The 17,561-nt window shown below is 41.2% G+C and overlaps 1 protein-coding gene across 1 annotated transcript; it reads right to left on the reverse strand.

The window, feature by feature from the left end:
• Positions 1-15,758: 15,758 nt before the first annotated feature.
• LOC118897784 (PRAME family member 27-like) lies at positions 15,759-16,570 on the reverse strand. The gene is made up of 2 exons (XM_036857111.1): positions 16,284-16,570; positions 15,759-15,846 (listed from the first exon to the last, which is right to left on the reverse strand). Exons 1-2 carry the CDS (start codon positions 16,568-16,570, stop codon positions 15,759-15,761), a joined length of 375 nt encoding a protein of 124 aa, XP_036713006.1.
• Positions 16,571-17,561: the final 991 nt, after the last annotated feature.

The raw sequence follows: 17,561 nt of genomic DNA on the forward strand, positions 1-17,561 counted from the left end.
TTGTCCTCAATGGTGAAAAACTGAAACCATTTCCACTAAGATCAGGAACAAGACAAGGTTGCCCACTCTCACCACCATTATTCAACATAGTTTTGGAAGTGTTAGCCACAGCAATCACAGAAGAAAAAGAAATAAAAGGAATCCAAATCGGAAAAGAAGAAGTAAAGCTGTCACTGTTTGCAGATGACATGATACTATACATAGAGAATCCTAAAGTTGCTACCAGAAAACTACTAGAGCTAATCAATGAATTTGGTAAGTAGCAGGATACAAAATTAATGCACAGAAATCTCTTGCATTCCTATACACTAATGATGAAAAATCTGAAAGTGAAATTAAGAAAACACTCCCGTTTACCATTGCAACAAAAAGAATAAAATATCTAGGAATAAACCTACCTAAGGAGACAAAAGACCTGTATGCAGAAAATTATAAGACACTGATGAAAGAAATTAAAGATGATACAAATAGATGGAGAGATATACCATGTTCTTGGATTGGAAGAATCAACATTGTGAAAATGACTCTACTACCCAAAGCAATCTACAGATTCAATGCAATCCCTATCAAACTACCAATGGCATTTTTCACAGAACTAGAACAGAAAATTTCACAATGTGTATGGAAACACAAAAGACCCTGAATAGCCAAAGCAATCTTGAGAAAGAAAAATGGAGCTGCAGTTATCAGGCTCCCTGACTTCAGACTATATTACAAAGCTACAGTAATCAAGACAGTTTGGTACTGGCACAAAAACAGAAATATAGATCAATGGAACAGGATAGAAAGCCCAGAGATAAACCCATGCATATATGGTCACCTTATCTTCGATAAAGGAGGCAAGCATATACAGTGGAGAAAAGACAGCCTCTTCAATAAGTGGTGCTGGGACAATTGGGCAGATACATGTAAAAGTGTGAAATTAGAACACTCCCTGACACCATACACAAAAATAAACTCAAAATGGATTAAATACCTAAGTGTAAGGAGCGACACTATCAAATTCTTAGAGGAAAACATAGGCAGAACACTCCATGACATAAATCACAGCAAGATCCTTTTTGACCCAGCTCCTAGAGAAATGGAAATAAAAACACAAATAAACAAATGAGACCTAATGAAACTTAAAAGCTCTTGCACAGCAAAGGAAACCATAAACAAGACCAAAAGACAACCCTCAGAATGGGAGAATATATTTACAAATGAAGCAACTGACAAAGGATTAATCTCCAAGATTTACAAGCAGCTCATGCAGCTCAATAACAAAAAAACAAACAACCCAATCCAAAAGTTGTCAGAAGATCTGAACAGACATTTCTCCAAAGAAGATATACAGATTGCCAACAGACACATGAAAGAATGCGCAACATCATTAATCATTAGAGAAATGCAAATCAAAACTACAATGAGATATCATCTCACACCGGTCAGAATGGCCATCATCAAAAAATCTAGAAACAATAAATGCTGGAGAGGGTGTGGAGAAAAGGGAACACTCTTGCACTGTTGGTGGGAATGTAAATTGATACAGCCACTATGGAGAACAGTATGGAGGTTCCTTAAAAAACTAAAAATAGAACTACCATACGACCCAGCAATCCCACTACTGTGCATATACCCTGAGAAAACCATAATTCAAAAAGAGTCATGTACCAAAATGTTCATTGCAGCTCTATTTACAATAGCCAGGACATGGAAGCAACCTAAGTGTCCATCATCGGATGAATGGATAAAGAAGATGTGGCACATATATACAATGGAATATTACTCAGCCATAAAAAGAAATGAAATGGAGGTATTTGTAGTGAGGTGGATGGAGTTAGAGTCTGTCATACAGAGTGAAGTAAGTCAGAAAGAGAAAAACAAATACTGTATGCTAACACATATATATGTAATCTAAGGGGAAAAAAAGGTCATGAAGAACCTAGTGGCAAGACGGGAAGAAAGATACAGACCTACTAGAGAATGGACTTGAGGATAATGGGAGGGGGAGGGGTGAGATGTGACAGGGTGAGAGAGTGGCATAGACATATATACACTACCAAATGTAAAATAGATAGCTAGTGGGAAGCAGCCGCATAGCACAGGGAGATCAGCTGGGTGCTTTGTGACCACCTAGAAGGGTGGGATAGGGAGGGTGGGAGGGAGGGAGATGCAAGAGGGAAGAGATATGGGAACATATATATATGTATAACTGATTCACTTTGTTATAAAGCAGAAACTAACACACCATTGTAAAGCAATTATACTCCAATAAAGATGTTTCAAAAATAAATAAATAAATAAATAAATCTATGGATAAAAGCATTAGGTGATCACATATTTGTTCCTTCAGTGCCAGGGTGGTTGCATATCTGCTCTGTATCCATTATGTCCCTCGGTGCTGGGTCTTCATAGCCCAGTTATTTCTTTCCTTTTAGTAGGTTATGCTAGTAGAGTGATTGGCAAAGGCTGACAGTCAATTCTAGGATGTCCAACAGGATTTAATTTAATGTTAACACTTATGTGTTTTATGCATGTCTTTTACCTTCTGTAAAACTATAGATGTAATCAGTAGTTACAATTTATTTAAGGATTACTATTTTTCTCATCACAGAACTTTAGAATGAGTCAATTAACTAAATGCAGTAAGCAGGCATAGAAAAAATATATATATATATTTAGTGAGAGAGAGAATTTTTATACATTATACATTATACATTAGTTCAATCATCTCGGATTGCTATAGGATCACTGTATGTGTACTTTTGGCAGCAGACTTCAAGCAGGGGTACGTATCATGAATAAGTTGATAGATGGGAAATGGTGAATAATACATATTATAAAAATAACAATTGTCTGTAAAGCAGCGCAGAAAATGTTGCCTGGTCCTGAAGGGTGCCAACTAAACAAGTCATTCAAAGGGCCAGGTTTTCTTATATGTTGTAACCATTTTACCTTTCAGAAAACTTTTCCTATGTGTGTCTCAACTTCTTCAGATGTGTTGATGTAAGTGTAAAAAGTGTTGTGACTGACATTACAAATGCCTTTTTTTTGACCAGTAGATAAGTCAATTCTATTATCTAATATTACCTGAGCTAAGGAATTTAGGGATTTCTGTTGTGCTGCAATGCTTCTTGTGGTTTCTTCAGCCATTTGAAGAATGGTGGTTGATAGATTTCTAAGCATATCCTTGTTTACATATACTCATGTGCTCAGAGCATAGAAACCCAATAGAAATTTTCCACCCGGTGTCTTAGTATCCTGTTAGCATGGATCTCTTGGCTCTGTAATGGGGAGGAAAAGGAGGTCCATCTCTCTTTTTGTACATAGATGATGAAGTAACCTAATGTCACAATAAGCATAAACCTTCTACTTGCCATCTATTAAGAAATATATGTGCCCACCCTTGGGAAGGTGGGTAGGTTCCCATACTACATATGAAGAAAAAAATCAGAGGGAGCAGAGATAATTCCTCCTACTGTGCTTTCATTGATAGATTCGCTAATTGGAAGTTTTGATAACAGAATTGTAAACCATGGGTCATTTTGCCTGAAGGATGTCCAAAAGTGATCTCTATGATATTTGATATGGAAATTTGGAATCTACCTGGTCCTGGTGAACATAACATTGACTTCTTCCTACCTGAAGGGCACAAAGTCTGGCCAATGGATACTCCAGAGAGAGAGAGAGAGAGTTGAGAGCATCCATTCTGGGTGCAAAGATGACGGGCAGGTAAAGAGGGAAGGGACAGGTCCCCACCTTGGCATTTAGCCCAAGAAAAGGGATGCTTTTTGCAAGTTTTGCAGTTTAGTCTCCTAATTCATCACAGCCTCCAGACTCTGATAATTGTCTTTTTAAGGAGGAAACGAGAAAGAATGAGGTCTGGCACCATGTCCCTGTCACCCAAGTGATGCCAAATTGATATTTTAAGCCAAAGAATGGTCATGGGAGGTCAAAGTCAAACCATGACACACTGACTGCCTGGCACAAGTGAAGGAGGAACCCAGAGACACACATGGCCTTGGGGGCACTGGCCTCCCCCTTGTGGTAGAAATCCTCTAATGTGCATGGCTGAGAACCATCAGGAGCCATTGGGGGTGGGGACTCTGTGGACATGTTCACTTAGATGTCTCTAGCACACGTGACACTCCCACAATACACAAAACCCAATAAGGGCCCCTCACTCCTCTTTCCTTGGGTCATTTAAGAACATTTATTTTTTTATAACTGAAACTTTCTACCCTGTAAACTGTCTCATCCCATTTCCTCCTTCTCCAACCCCTAGCAACCACTATTATATTCTCTGATTCTATAAAACTCTTTTTAAAATTTCTATGTATAAGTGATACCATATAGTATTTGTCTTTCTAGGCCACAGTGGTGCAGGGAGCTCAATGGGTTAAGAACTAGCCTCCCCAGAGTGTACAACTTTGGCCTGCAAACTATTTCAAGCTGAAGGCAATCAAGGCCCTGCAGAATCAAAAAGAAACCTTTACCTTTTCATGAACTACCTCAAAGAATTTAGATGGGACCCTGACCCTGAAAGAGAGCTATTACCAAGAGATAACTTTATCTGAATTATGTATCTGTGTGGCAGGACAAACATCTAATTACCAAACACTTGCTCTTCTGTAAATCACCTCTTCCCCTTTGAAGCCTGCAGCCCCTATCCCTATCTCCGTGTCCTAAGATCACATGGAAGCTTCAATTAATTGGCTTCTCCTTGAGTCTCACCGTACTTGTGGGATTCCCATAAGCTTGCATTTAAATTTGTTTTTCTCCTGTTACTATGTCTCAGATCAATTTGATTATTAGGCTAGTTGAAGATCATAGAAGGGTAGAGGAAAATTTTTTCCTCCCTAAGACAGATAAAAATGAATGTGCAAGATGAAACTAAAACACAATCTTAATAATCTTAAGGAAAAAAGTATAATTATCCTGTGAATTTTTAAACAGTTAAGAACTCCCTTGCCATGGTTATACCTATATAGGTAAATGTAAAAACAGTAAAAGGAATATTTATTTAGAAAGGTGTGCTTTAAAACATTGAGAATTTAATCATTTTATTTCTTTGTAGTAAACTTATCAAGAGTAGTGTGAGCAGTGACTGCCTTTTCATGGCATAACTGATGACAGGGAGCCAACATCTTTTTATGCTTTGTAAATTGTCATCCTCCTTTCTTTTCTTTTTCTTTTTTCTTTTTCATCCTCCTTTCTAAGTTTGGATCAGCCTTCCATATTGGATCCTTTGTCCTTCAGATGTCATGAAATTCCTTCAGAGTTTCGTTAGTCAGAAATTTCCAGAGTGTGTCACTTCCTCTGGGGCTTCTTTATCCTTTTCTTCACACACTTTCCTCCTTCCTGCACTTCAGGGAGAAGAGGGATGTGAACCTGAGAGGAACAGAGGCTATGGAGAGAAGGTTACCCTTGAGTAGTTCAAGATCACATGCAAGAAAATGGAGGAAGAACAGTCTGGATTGACATGCTTTTTAATCACATGAGGCACCTCACCACATTGGCTCCCCGTGCAGGTTGGCTCCATTGAAGGAGAAAGTGTGCAGATAATTGAGCGGCTGGAAGAGCAGGAGGGAGACATTTCTACCAGTATTAGTATGGTGTGTCTGATGAGAACTGTTTTTTCTTTCCAGGCAGAAACTCACAGGGCTCTAGTGATCAGCAATCAGGTGGACCAGGGAGTTGGAAGGAGTTTCATCTCTGAGCTGGGAAGCCACGGGGTTGGGGAAGGTTTGAGGCCACACTCACTGGACTCTGGAACTCAGGGAAGGAGAGGATGAGGAGGTGAGACCAGGAAACACCACATGTGCACTAGTGCAGGTCACCCATTTCCCGTTATCAAGTGCAGAGTAAGGAACCAGATGGCTTAGGGGTCCTCACATATCCTTTGGTCCCTGCTCTGGAGAAGATTCACCTGCAGGACACCTGGCCCTGACCCTGTGCAGGAGAGGGCCCCAGAATCCACCTGGATCCAAGATTTATAAAGGGGGACACTGGAACTTGGGAATGGGGGTTATATGTCCACAAGAACTTCCCCCTTCATCCTTCCCCATTCACTGAAGTCATAACAGGTTTCCTTCCCTCCAGGACCTTTAGGGATTCTTGCACCAAGAAATCAGGCCAGGCTCAGCCAAGGTCTTATGTGGAGGGGGAGGGTTGCATGTCTTCCATGTGTCAATTTCAACTTTTAACAAGTCTCTAAATGAGGGCTGCTCTCACCCAGTTGTGTCATATTCTCCTATCCCAATCCTTTTTCCTGCACTCCTTCCTGGCATTGGCCAGGCAGGGATTTGAGGACTGTTTGTTTTTCTCTGTCATGTGGTGCATTCTGTCCTGGAGGGTCATGACTACTTCTAAGTGTGTCTACATACATTCTAACACACAAATGAGGTCAGCCCCATTGCACCTGGGTTATCACATGGAAGATCTGGTCAAACTCTCCATTTTTCTCACCTGGGAGCTGCAGCCTTAACACATTCAACAAGCATTTGTCCTTGAGTGGCTGCTGATGCAGTGACACAGACCTCAGTGATTGACAATCTACAGCTCATAGGCTGTAGATTTAAAACAGCAAACAGGAAGAACCAGTTTTTAAAGTGGCAAGTTGTTACTAATTCTCTTAGGAAAATGAAGGAACTCCTTTGGAAAGGTTCCAAGTTTGGTGACTCTCTTTACTTAGGATATTCAGAGGTGCCTGTCTGATTGAGGAGAAACCAGCTATGAAAGAATTATCAAAGAAATCATGAAACGGACAGTGGTAAAGTGGTGAAGGCAAATTTTATGAAGGACAGTTGCAATAGTGGAAGAGAGACCCCAGTATGGAACAGGGCTGCATTCCAAATACAATAGGGACAAGTGGGGATTTACAGCCAGGGAACAGGGGTGTTTGTGGTTGGCGTATTACTAAGAGGGGACATCGGGACTGATGGGGGGAGTGATTCTGGCTTAATCAACTTAACAGGATTCCTACTGAAGGCAGCCAATGATGACTAGATACCAAGAGCATGAAGTGAGGAATTTTGATCAGATATTGCGGGTGGTCACATATCAAGGGTGGGATGGATGTGTAGCTCTGCCTGGAAGCTTCTCAATCATGGGACACAAGAGAATGCATTCCATCACTTTTTGCAAACCAGGCCAGCACACCCAGCCTGGTGGTTCCTCTAATGGTCACCTGTGCTGCAGTTTCATTATTGTGGTTTACACTTGGAACACACTGCCTCCAGGAAAGCCACCAAAAAAAAAAAAAAAAAAAAAAGAGTCAACAAAAGTCATAGTGTTCTTGGAAAGTAAATGATGTCCCTGAACTTATATATAGAAGCACACCCGACTCTATAACTGGAATTGATATTGAGCCCAAGCTTTGTTCTACTCACCGCACAGCATGCCAATAAATTGAGAGACGAGCTGCTGGGGAAAAGAATCGCGACTTTATTTGGAAAGCCAGTAGACCAATAAGATGGTGGACTAGTGTCTCTAAAAACTAACTTCCCTGAGTTAGAATTCAGGCTTCTTTTATAATAGATGGGGAAGAGGTAAAGTTCTGGTTCTGGCCAGACTCCAGAGAAGATGTGTTAATTTCTTCCTTCCTACAGCCATTCACCAGTTGGTCTGGTCAGGATGTTTCCTGTGAGCTAAACAAAGGTATTTTAGCTTAATGCTCATTAAAGCTTCCAGACATGGGCTATTATGAAACTGAACACAAAGGTTTTTTTTCCTATTACAGAATTTCCATGTTCTCAGGACACAGTTCTTTAGACCTTGGAAAAGCGGACACTTGGGGTGGGCTGAGACACTGTGACATGTCTTGAGGACTGAGTCAGCCTCACACATCCATCCCCCAGTCCTCTTAGTGTCACTAAGCCCCTGTGTGGTATTCTGAGGTCGCCTCTTTCCAGGAGCCCCTCACACCCAGCCTCTGCCCATGGAAGAAATGATCCTGCAGGAAGGAGGTAACTCAGTGTCCAGCACTCAGGACATTCATTGACAACTGACCAGACCAGGCCCAGCATCCTCTCCTGTACAGATATATATGCCTGATGTCTGATGAGAGGCCCTGGAGAAGAGCTTTAGACCAATCCTGATGCCAACTGCTCTCCAGTCCCAGATTCATTTCCATAATCCAGGGAGCAGGTGCATCTCAGATGGGACTCAATAGACTTTCTCTCTCAGTTACACTTGTGTTCTTCTCCTAAGCTTTTTCTTGTGGACAAAGTACACTGCCTGCCATTTCAGTAAACTAAGGATATTGCAGCCAAAAATCCATCAGCCACTGCAGGCCCCCAAGACAGTGTGCCCTGACTGGAGTTCAGGGGTGGAGAAAACAAGATAGTAGCCCTGGTTAGTTAAGATGCATATCAAATGAATGAATTTGATAAGCCCAGACTCTTGCATCTTTCCATACATAGAAAAGCATAAAAATCATCAACTCAAGATGTGTCATTTTTGACATAAGCAGTAATCTTTTGATGTTTTCCTAAATTTTTTTTAGCAAATGATCTTATATACTCTGGCTCTTCCCATATCCCTTTGGAACAGTTCCTCAGAGCTTTCTCAGAGGCCATATTCCTGGGCTATAATCCTCAGTAAGACCACCAAATAAAACATTTCTCAAATTTTAGGTTGTGCATTTTTTATCATGTGAGGTGCTCTTCCAAGGCCTTTTCCCAATCCAAAGTGTACTCACCTCACTCACATGATTTCCAGGAGTTAGATGGAAACTCTCTGTACATTCTATTTAATATTACTCTGACACTAAATCTGCTCTAAAAAATAAAGTCTACATTTAAAATTACAGACCAATACCACTGATGAATATAAATGCGAAAATCTGCAACAAAATACTAGCAAACAGAATAAAACATCACATTAAAAGGATCATACACCATGATCAAGTGGAATTTATCCCAGGGATGCAAGGATTCTTCAATATATGCAAATCAATCAATGTGATACACCATATTAACAAACTTAAGAAGAAAAACCATATGATCATCTCAATAGATGCAGAAAAAGCTTTGACAAAATTCAACACCCATTTATGATAAAACTCTCCAGAAATTGGGCATAGAGGGAACCTACTTCAACATAATAAAGGCCATATATGACAAACCCACAGCAAACATCATTCTCAATGGTGAAAAACTGAAAGCATTTCCTCTAAGATCAGGAATGAGACAAGGATGTCCACTCTCACCAGTCTTATTCAACATAGCTTTGGAAGTCCTAGCCACAGCAATCAGAGAAGGAAAAGAAATAAAAGGAATACAAATTGGAAAAGAAGAAATAAAACTGTCACTGTTTGCAGACGACATGATACTATACATAGAGAATCCTAAAGATGCTACCAGAAAACTACTAGAGCTAATCAATGAATTTGGTAAAGTTGCAGGGTACAAAATTAATGCACAGAAATCTCTTGTATTCCTATACACTAATGATGAAAAATCTGAAAGAGAAATTAAGGAAACACTCTCATTTACCATTGCAAGAAAAAGAATAAAATACCTAAGAATAAACCTACCTAGGGAGACAAAAGATCTGTATGCAGAAAACTATAAGACACTGTTGAAAGAAATTAAAGATGATACCAACAGATGGAGAGGTATACCATGTTCTTGGATTGGAAGAATCAATTTGTGAAAATGACTATACTACCCAAAGCAATCTGCAGATTCAGTGCAATTCCTATCAAATTACCAATGGCATTTTTTACAGAACTAGAACAAAAAGTCTTAAAATTTGTATAGAGACACAAAAGACCCCGAATAGCCAAAGCAATCTTGAGGGGAAAAAACGGAGCTGGAGGAATCAGACTCCCTGACTTCAGACTATACTACAAAGCTACAGTTATCAAAACAGTATGGTACTGGCACAAAACCAGAAACATAGATCAATGGAACAGGATAGAAAGCCCAGAGGTAAACCCAGGCACCTATGGTCACCTAATCTATGACAAACAGGCAAGAATATACAATGGAGAAAAGACAGTCTCTTCAATAAGTGGTGCTGGGAAAACTGGACAGCTACATGTAAAAGACTGAAATTAGAACACTCTCTAACACCATACACAAAAATAAACTCAAAATGGATTAGAGACCTAAATGTAAGACTGGACACCATAAAACTCTTAGAGGAAAACATAGGAAGAACACTCTGACATAAATCACAGCAAGATCTTTTTTGATCCACCTCCTAGAGTAATGGTAATAAAAACAAAAATAAACAAATGGAACCTAATGAAACTTCAAAGCTTTTGCACAGCAAAGGAAACCATAAACAAGATGAAAATATAACCCTCAGAATGGGAGAAAATATTTGCAAATGAATCATTGGACAAAGGATTAATCTCCAAAATATATAAACATCTCATGCAGCTCAATATTAAAAAAACAAGCAACCCAATCTAAAAATGGTCAGAAGACCTAAATAGACATGTCTCCAAAGAAGACATAACGATGGCCAAGAAGCACATGAAAAGCTGCTCAACATCACTAGTTATTAGAGAAATGCAAATCAAAACTACAGTGAGGTATCACCTCACACCAGTTAAAATGGGCATCATCAGAAAATCTACAAACAACAAATGCTGGAGAGGGTGTGGAGAAAAGGGAACCCTCTTGCACTGTTGGTAGGAATGTAAATTGATACAGCCACTATGGAGAACAGTATGGAGGTTCCTTAAAAAACTAAAAATAGAATTACCATATGACCCAGCAATCCCACTACTGGGCATATACCCAGAGAAAACCATAATTCAAATAGATACTTGCACCCCAATGTTCATTGCAGCACTATTTACAGTAGCCAGGTCATGGAAGCAACCTAAATGGCCATCAACAGACGAATGGATAAAGAAGTCGTGGTACATATATACAATGGAATATTACTCGGCCATAAAAAGGAACAAAGTTGGGTCATTTGTAGGTACGTGGATGGATCTAGAGACTGTCATACAGAGTGAAGTAAGTCAGAAAGAGAAAAACAAATATCGTATATTAACGCATATATGTGGAACCTAGTAAATGGTACAGATGAACTGGTTTGCAGAGCAGAAATTGAGACACAGAAGTAGAGAAAAAACGTATGGACACCAAGGGGGGAAAGTGGCGGGAGGTGGTGGTGGTAGTGGGATGAATTGGGAGATTGGGATAGACGTGTATACACTGATGTGTATAAAATGGATGACTAATAAGAAAAATAAACAAAAACTAAACATTAAAAAGAAAAAAAAGAAAAAGAAACAATTTTTGTTCATTGATCTTTAAAAGAAGTTTTAAAATTTCATTTGTTTGGAGGCTCCAAACCAAGTAAAACATTTTTTAAATTACCCACTTGCATTCTTTAAAAGTACTAAATTACCTCTATAATTTGTATATTTGATATTATATAAATCACTCTGAAAATATTTATGCTCAACTAGCATTTGCAGGACAGAAAAATTTTTTGAAATTCTGAAGTGTACAGTTCTGCTTACAAAGTTGCTTTATATCCTCTGGTCTGATGGACCAGTGAGTGGCCTAGGAGACCTGAGGCTCAGAATGTCTATCAGTAGAGATGAATCTAATCTCTCCAATGCCCTCACCTCCCCCTCCCTGCACTGGCTGCTAGAGCAGCTTTGGTGAATCATGATTCGTTGGTGGCCATATGTAAAATCTGACTCCCTTTCAGGCCTTGGGTATTGCTGTTCTCACTGTTGTAAGGAATAGAGGCTAAGCTAGAGGGATGAGATACTTGTGATGTCCACTAGAAGGGAAAAAGAACCTCTTAGTCAATAATGAGCTCTTACTCAGCAGCTCCAGGGTGAAGCCCTCAACAAGCACCATCTCATTGGATCCTACTAAAAATTCCATAAGCTGGGTATGCATCATTATCTTCATTTCAGGGGGAAAATGAAGCTCTTGCATAATGTCTGCCCAGCCCTATATCCCCTTCCTCCCCAGAGTCAACAATACTATCATCTGAATCCTTAGCAGGGAGCCTTCATTTGAGTGCACTTTTTTTAGACCCACTGTGATGGTTAAATTTATGTGCCAATTTCACTGTGAGAAGAGATGCCCAGAGTGCAGGTCAAACATTAATTCTGGGAGGATCTGTAAGTGCATTCTGGAAAGAGATTAACATTGGAATCAGTAGACTGAGTGAAGAGATCAGCCCTCACCAATGTGGGTGGGCATCATACTATCTTTTGGGGCTCTGAATGTAACAACAAGGGCAACTTGTCTCCCTCTCTATCTTCTTGGTCATGAATATTGGAGCTTCTGGCTCTTGAGCCTTGAAATTCCAGGACATACACCAGTGGTTCCCTGGTTCTCAGGTCTTGAGCCTTGACTTGGAGCTACACCATCAGTTCCACTGCTTTTCAGCCTTAAGCCTAGCTCTGAATTATTATACCACAGACTTTCCTAGTTCTCTAGCAAACAAACAGTAGACAGTGGGACTTCTCAGCCTCTGTAACCTTGTAAGCCTCTTCTCATAATACTTGTGTGTCTATATATACAGGTGAATACTGAACAACATGTGATTGAACTGCTCAGGTTCACTTACACATGGATATTTTTCAATAATAAATATAGTTCTACACCATCTGTACTTGGTTGAATCTGAGGAACCTGAACTGATGATGAGAAGGGCCAACTATGATTTATATGTAATCAATGCATAACAGATATTTTGTTATACATTTTGAAATGCTGATGTCAAACATGCTATCCTTGTCTTCCCTGATATGGAGAGACAAGAGTCGTAATGGGAATAATATCATCTCTTATTGAAGTGAACAATCTCACAAAAGGATACAATTTTTAATGTGGAATGGAAATAATAAAATCATGTTAAATGCATGTATTCTTTTAGTATTTTGCTAAAAGGAATTTGGATGTCTGGCCAAAACTACATTAAATCAATAAGGACTTCTACCCACCCCTGACAGTCATGGAATGGTGAGGACCAGAGTCTTATTAACAGTGTGGACAACACCTTCCAGAACTGGCACCTTGCTCTTTGCAGTGAAGCCTTTCTCAGCACATGCAAAGGCCAGGAACTGAAACTTATAGACCCACTGGTAGAACTGTGAAAAATACTCATGGCCAGGGTCATAGCCTGAGTCAGCAATGAGAGCCCTGCCAAGAGCTCTTCACTCCAGTGGTTCATTGGACACTGAATATGTTCTTTGTTTGTATTAACCTGCTGAATAGCCAAAGAAATAAGCAAAGATGTAAGATGCCCCAGACAAAATAAGGAACTTGCAGCAATGGTAAGGTTGCTGATCATAGGCAACTCAGTGCCTTTTATGTTTTCATCAATAACTGGAGATTCCTGAGGTACACACTGAGAAAACAGAATAATATACCGTGGAGGGCAGCAGTCAGTTTTCACTGTGGGTCTCTTTATTTCTGACCATTCCTTTACAGCTAGCCACCCAGGTATAACTCCAACATGTAGGTCTCAACCCCATATCTGCCTCTAAAAATTTAGGTTCATATTTGACTGTAAAAACACATATTCCCAAAAGTCCCATCACCTCCCAGGTTCTACATTTCCAGTGCAATCCTGCACCCAACCTGGATCACCATTCCTTTTCCCATTCACACTGAGCAGGTATCAGAAACCTTGAGTGTGTTTTCCCTTCATAATGTACCTATGTCCTAGATTTCAGTTTCCATGTACCCAGAAGAAAGCTTTTGATAGAGGCAAACAACTAGACATGAGTATTACAGCAGTATATAATGGGTGCCATGTGATTGCATATGTCATCATCATAGTGAGGACAGGGGCTGAGGCTAAGCCAGATGGTCCTGGGCTGTGATAAGTCTCTCAGAATCTCAAACAGCTTAGCCCCAAGCTGGGCAAGTCTCCCTTCGAGCAGAATACCCTGAGGGCTATAACTCTCCTGAGGGGCAGGATACAGCTCTTGACTTAAACAGGGCAGCCCAGTGGTGTGTAGCAGCAACTTCTCCATGACAGCCATGGAGAGGAGGTTCCCACACAGGCTGAAGGACCTGAGCTGGGAGCAGTGGCTCAGGGCAGGCAGGATGGCCTCAAATTGGAAGTCCATGATCCCACACTAATCTAAGTCCAATCCTGGAGCATGGTTACAACTTTCTCCAGCAGAACTTGGAGAAGCTCAGGACTAAAGTCAGTCAGAGTGACACCACTCAGATCCAGGCCTTTTAGCTGACTGATGTTTGGGCATAGGGACAGATGGATCAAATCTGATTCTGTAAGCCTTCAGTTAGTTTTTGAGAGGTTGTCCAAGGTGGTCCTCAGGTACCTGGGGAGAAACCAAACAATTAGTTCTTGGAAACTCAGGTGCCAGGCGGGCTCCAGGTGAGAGACAAATGATTTCTACAGGGCCAAGGTTAATCTGACCATCTGATGAGGGTCAATACACTGATTGCCCAGTCTCATTCTAGGCTGAGTCCTGGTGACTGAGTCACTTCACAGAATCTTGAAAATTCTCTTTTCCATCATCAAGCTGAGTACAACATATTCCACTTCCTTATGAGGATGAACAAAGATAATGGAATGTACTAGAACATGCTAAGAGGAGAGCCTGAGAGAGTCTCAATCAAGTGTGGACATCACTGAATTTTGGTATCGGGAGATGAAATAAAAAATGATTTCCACTCAGACTCCTTCAGTCCTTGCTTGGGCTCCAGATGCCTATATCCCTGGCCAGGTGAGGCTCTAGGGAGACATGCATAAAGAACAAACGTGCACAAGGTCCCACAACATCAATGGAGGTTGCCAGTCTGCAGGGGCTCACTTATTTCCCTGCATGATCTACAAACCTTCTATCACTGTTTATTGTCCTTTGGGCTCTGCTCCATTACCACCATCTCCAGAATCATGCTTTTCCCATATATTAATTACCTTATCTGGCGCAACAACTATTACAGACAGGGAATTTAAGACAGGGTCATTGTGGTCACAAACCTTGTGAGCATAGAGGTTTCCTTCAGAAATGCTCTGGTCTGATGTGGTTTCCCCACTTCAATGTCCTCTTTACTTACCTATGTTTTTAAGTCATTCGAACATAGACACCTCTTCCAAAGGAAGAAATCACAAACCCTCCATTTCTAGATCCAAACATCAGAGTCTATAATCTGTACCTCTCTAGCAGGGTGTCCCTTTCAAGAGCCACTGTACCAGTTTAGCACCTACCTTGTTTTGTATGGCTGTGAGATACCACCACTCAGGATAGAGCAGCAAGGGAGGCAGTCCAGGTGACATTCTAGTGTTGTGTTCACTAGTACTTGGCCACTGGTGCACTCTCACCTGAGCATCTGGTCCAGGCAGCCTTCAAGGAGGGAGGGAGATTCCAGATAAAGATCCCAGAGGTGGTGCAGCCTGAGAAACTGAGAGGTAATTTGGACAAGTTAATGCTGCTCCTGCCCCTCAAAGCCAGACATGTGGATGTGGGAGAGAATGAGTCTCTGAAAATTACTCATCTGGCCCAAGAAAGGAGCAAACATGGCCAGGGTGGACAGATGCCAAGGGCAGTTTACTTGAACCTCCTGGATACAGTCCAGGTGCACCATATTCAGGACCTTCATAATATTTTCACGGGCATTGCAATGAACTTCAGCTTCTTACAGCACAGGTGTATGGAAACTTTTCTCTGCTCCACCCATCAGATGAGGTAGGTGAAGAAGTTAACCAGGGACCGTTTCTTTGCAAAAGTTTATGAATGCCTTCAAGGGAGCCAAAGGCTGCTTTGTCCTCAAACTGTGCTCAGCCATTGGTGCTATTCCTGACCTTCAGCATCCATGAGTGTTGGCTCCAGACCACATGCTCCAGAAGTTCTGACCAGTATCCTGTAAATTCTGCACCTGAAGTTTGCACTTCCTATGGGGAAAAAGAGATTTGTGGGGATGCATTAAAATCAACACAGAATGAAGCAACAGCCTCAAAATGTGACAACAGACTGCCCATCTATACTGTAACTTCAGACTCCTGATATCACTTGCTGCCTTGTCTTCTTTCCTCTCCACCTCACTTTCCTCCATCTCCCTTTCCCCACCCCTCCTTTCTGATTCTCCACTTCTGGTAACTTTAAGCATCACTTAGAGGAGGTGGGGCATGTTTTTTTTTTCAGGTTCCCCTGCATCGTAAGCACTCATAAGCTTTGGAAGGCATTTCCCATAGTGAGCCACGTCCTCTGAGCTTCTTCATTGCCATCTTCAGAATCCTCTGGTCCATCCCTTTTCCATCCACTTTCCCTCACCCCAGCTGTCTCCTCCAGGATGCCCAGGACTTTACCAGGCTGCACAAGTCTGACTAACCTGGGGCAAAGCTTCTGAGCAAAAAGGATATCAAGTGCTTCCAGTTCTGCTTGTAGGGGCCCTACATGAGGCATGTCTATCAGGTTCCCCAGAGGCAGGTGGACAAAAGGCCAGGCTAGCACCATGGCCTTCAGGGTTTCAATGCATCTCGCTTCAAAGACCTCCATGAACAGTGGTGAGAAGAGCTCCATGGGTGGATCCTCCAGACCAGAAAAGGCTGAGGCCTCTTCCCTCAGCAGGTTCATTCCTGCCAGCTCCAGGAGTCTGGGAGGGGTCCAGACACTCATCCTAACTCTGCTCCAAAAGGAATGTTGTGGATACTGCCAGGGAACAAGGCATCCATTTCAGGCCAAGAATGAGTACACCTTAGACTATCTCCCAACCCTTCAGAGGAATCTACTCAGGGCCAAGGTCACTGCTCTGGCAGGGGTGGAAGTGTCTCACTTAGCCCATATTACACTCTGGGCTCAGTGGTCACAAAGCTATAACTCTTTCCCTACTGGACTCAGAACAAGCATCTCACAAGTACCAAGGAGGAGGAAAGGTAACCACTAACCCATTCAGTTCCATCCACTGCTTTGCTTAATTCATGTCCCACTGGGAAGTGGGTACCAGGGAGCCTGAAAGCTGACTCCAATTTTTATTTGGGGAAGACCTTCAGACCACTACTTATAGCCCTAAATCTATGAGAAGAGGAGTGTCATGTGTACCAACACAGCCTACATCCTCAGATACCCAGTTAACCTAGCTGGTAAAAATGAAAGCCATTTGTGCACACAATACATATTTTAAATTTCAAGAAATAAAATTCAAAACATATATTTTCATTAAAAAATCTTCTTGGTTAAGACATTTAAAAATGATATAAGCCACAGGACAAATCCAAATGTTTGGGATTCAGGCAAAATTACACTGAAAGGCAAATATAAAAACTGAAATCTGTTCATCTGAAAGAAATGATTTAAAAAAAACTCTCCCTGCCATCCAGAGATATATGCCATGTTTCAAGATTAGCTATCCATGGGTATGAACAGGGTGTTCTTACTTGAGTTTGGTTAAGTTACTGGTCTGATGCTGTTGGAGGGGTGCTGAGACCTCAGACACTGTGGAGAACCCAGCCGGTGACTCCAGAACCAGAAAATTTTGCATCCCTTCTTCAGAGGCTGAGACTTTTATAGACCTTTCATAACCTCTGACCACATTAATTTTCCATGTGTAAAGGGGGGACATCCATACCTGTCCGAGGGTCCACTGATAACATTAGTTGTTAAGAAACTT

The sequence above is a fragment of the Balaenoptera musculus genome, chromosome 7 (genome assembly GCF_009873245.2).
Source record: "Balaenoptera musculus isolate JJ_BM4_2016_0621 chromosome 7, mBalMus1.pri.v3, whole genome shotgun sequence".
Classification (NCBI taxonomy): domain Eukaryota; kingdom Metazoa; phylum Chordata; class Mammalia; order Artiodactyla; family Balaenopteridae; genus Balaenoptera; species Balaenoptera musculus.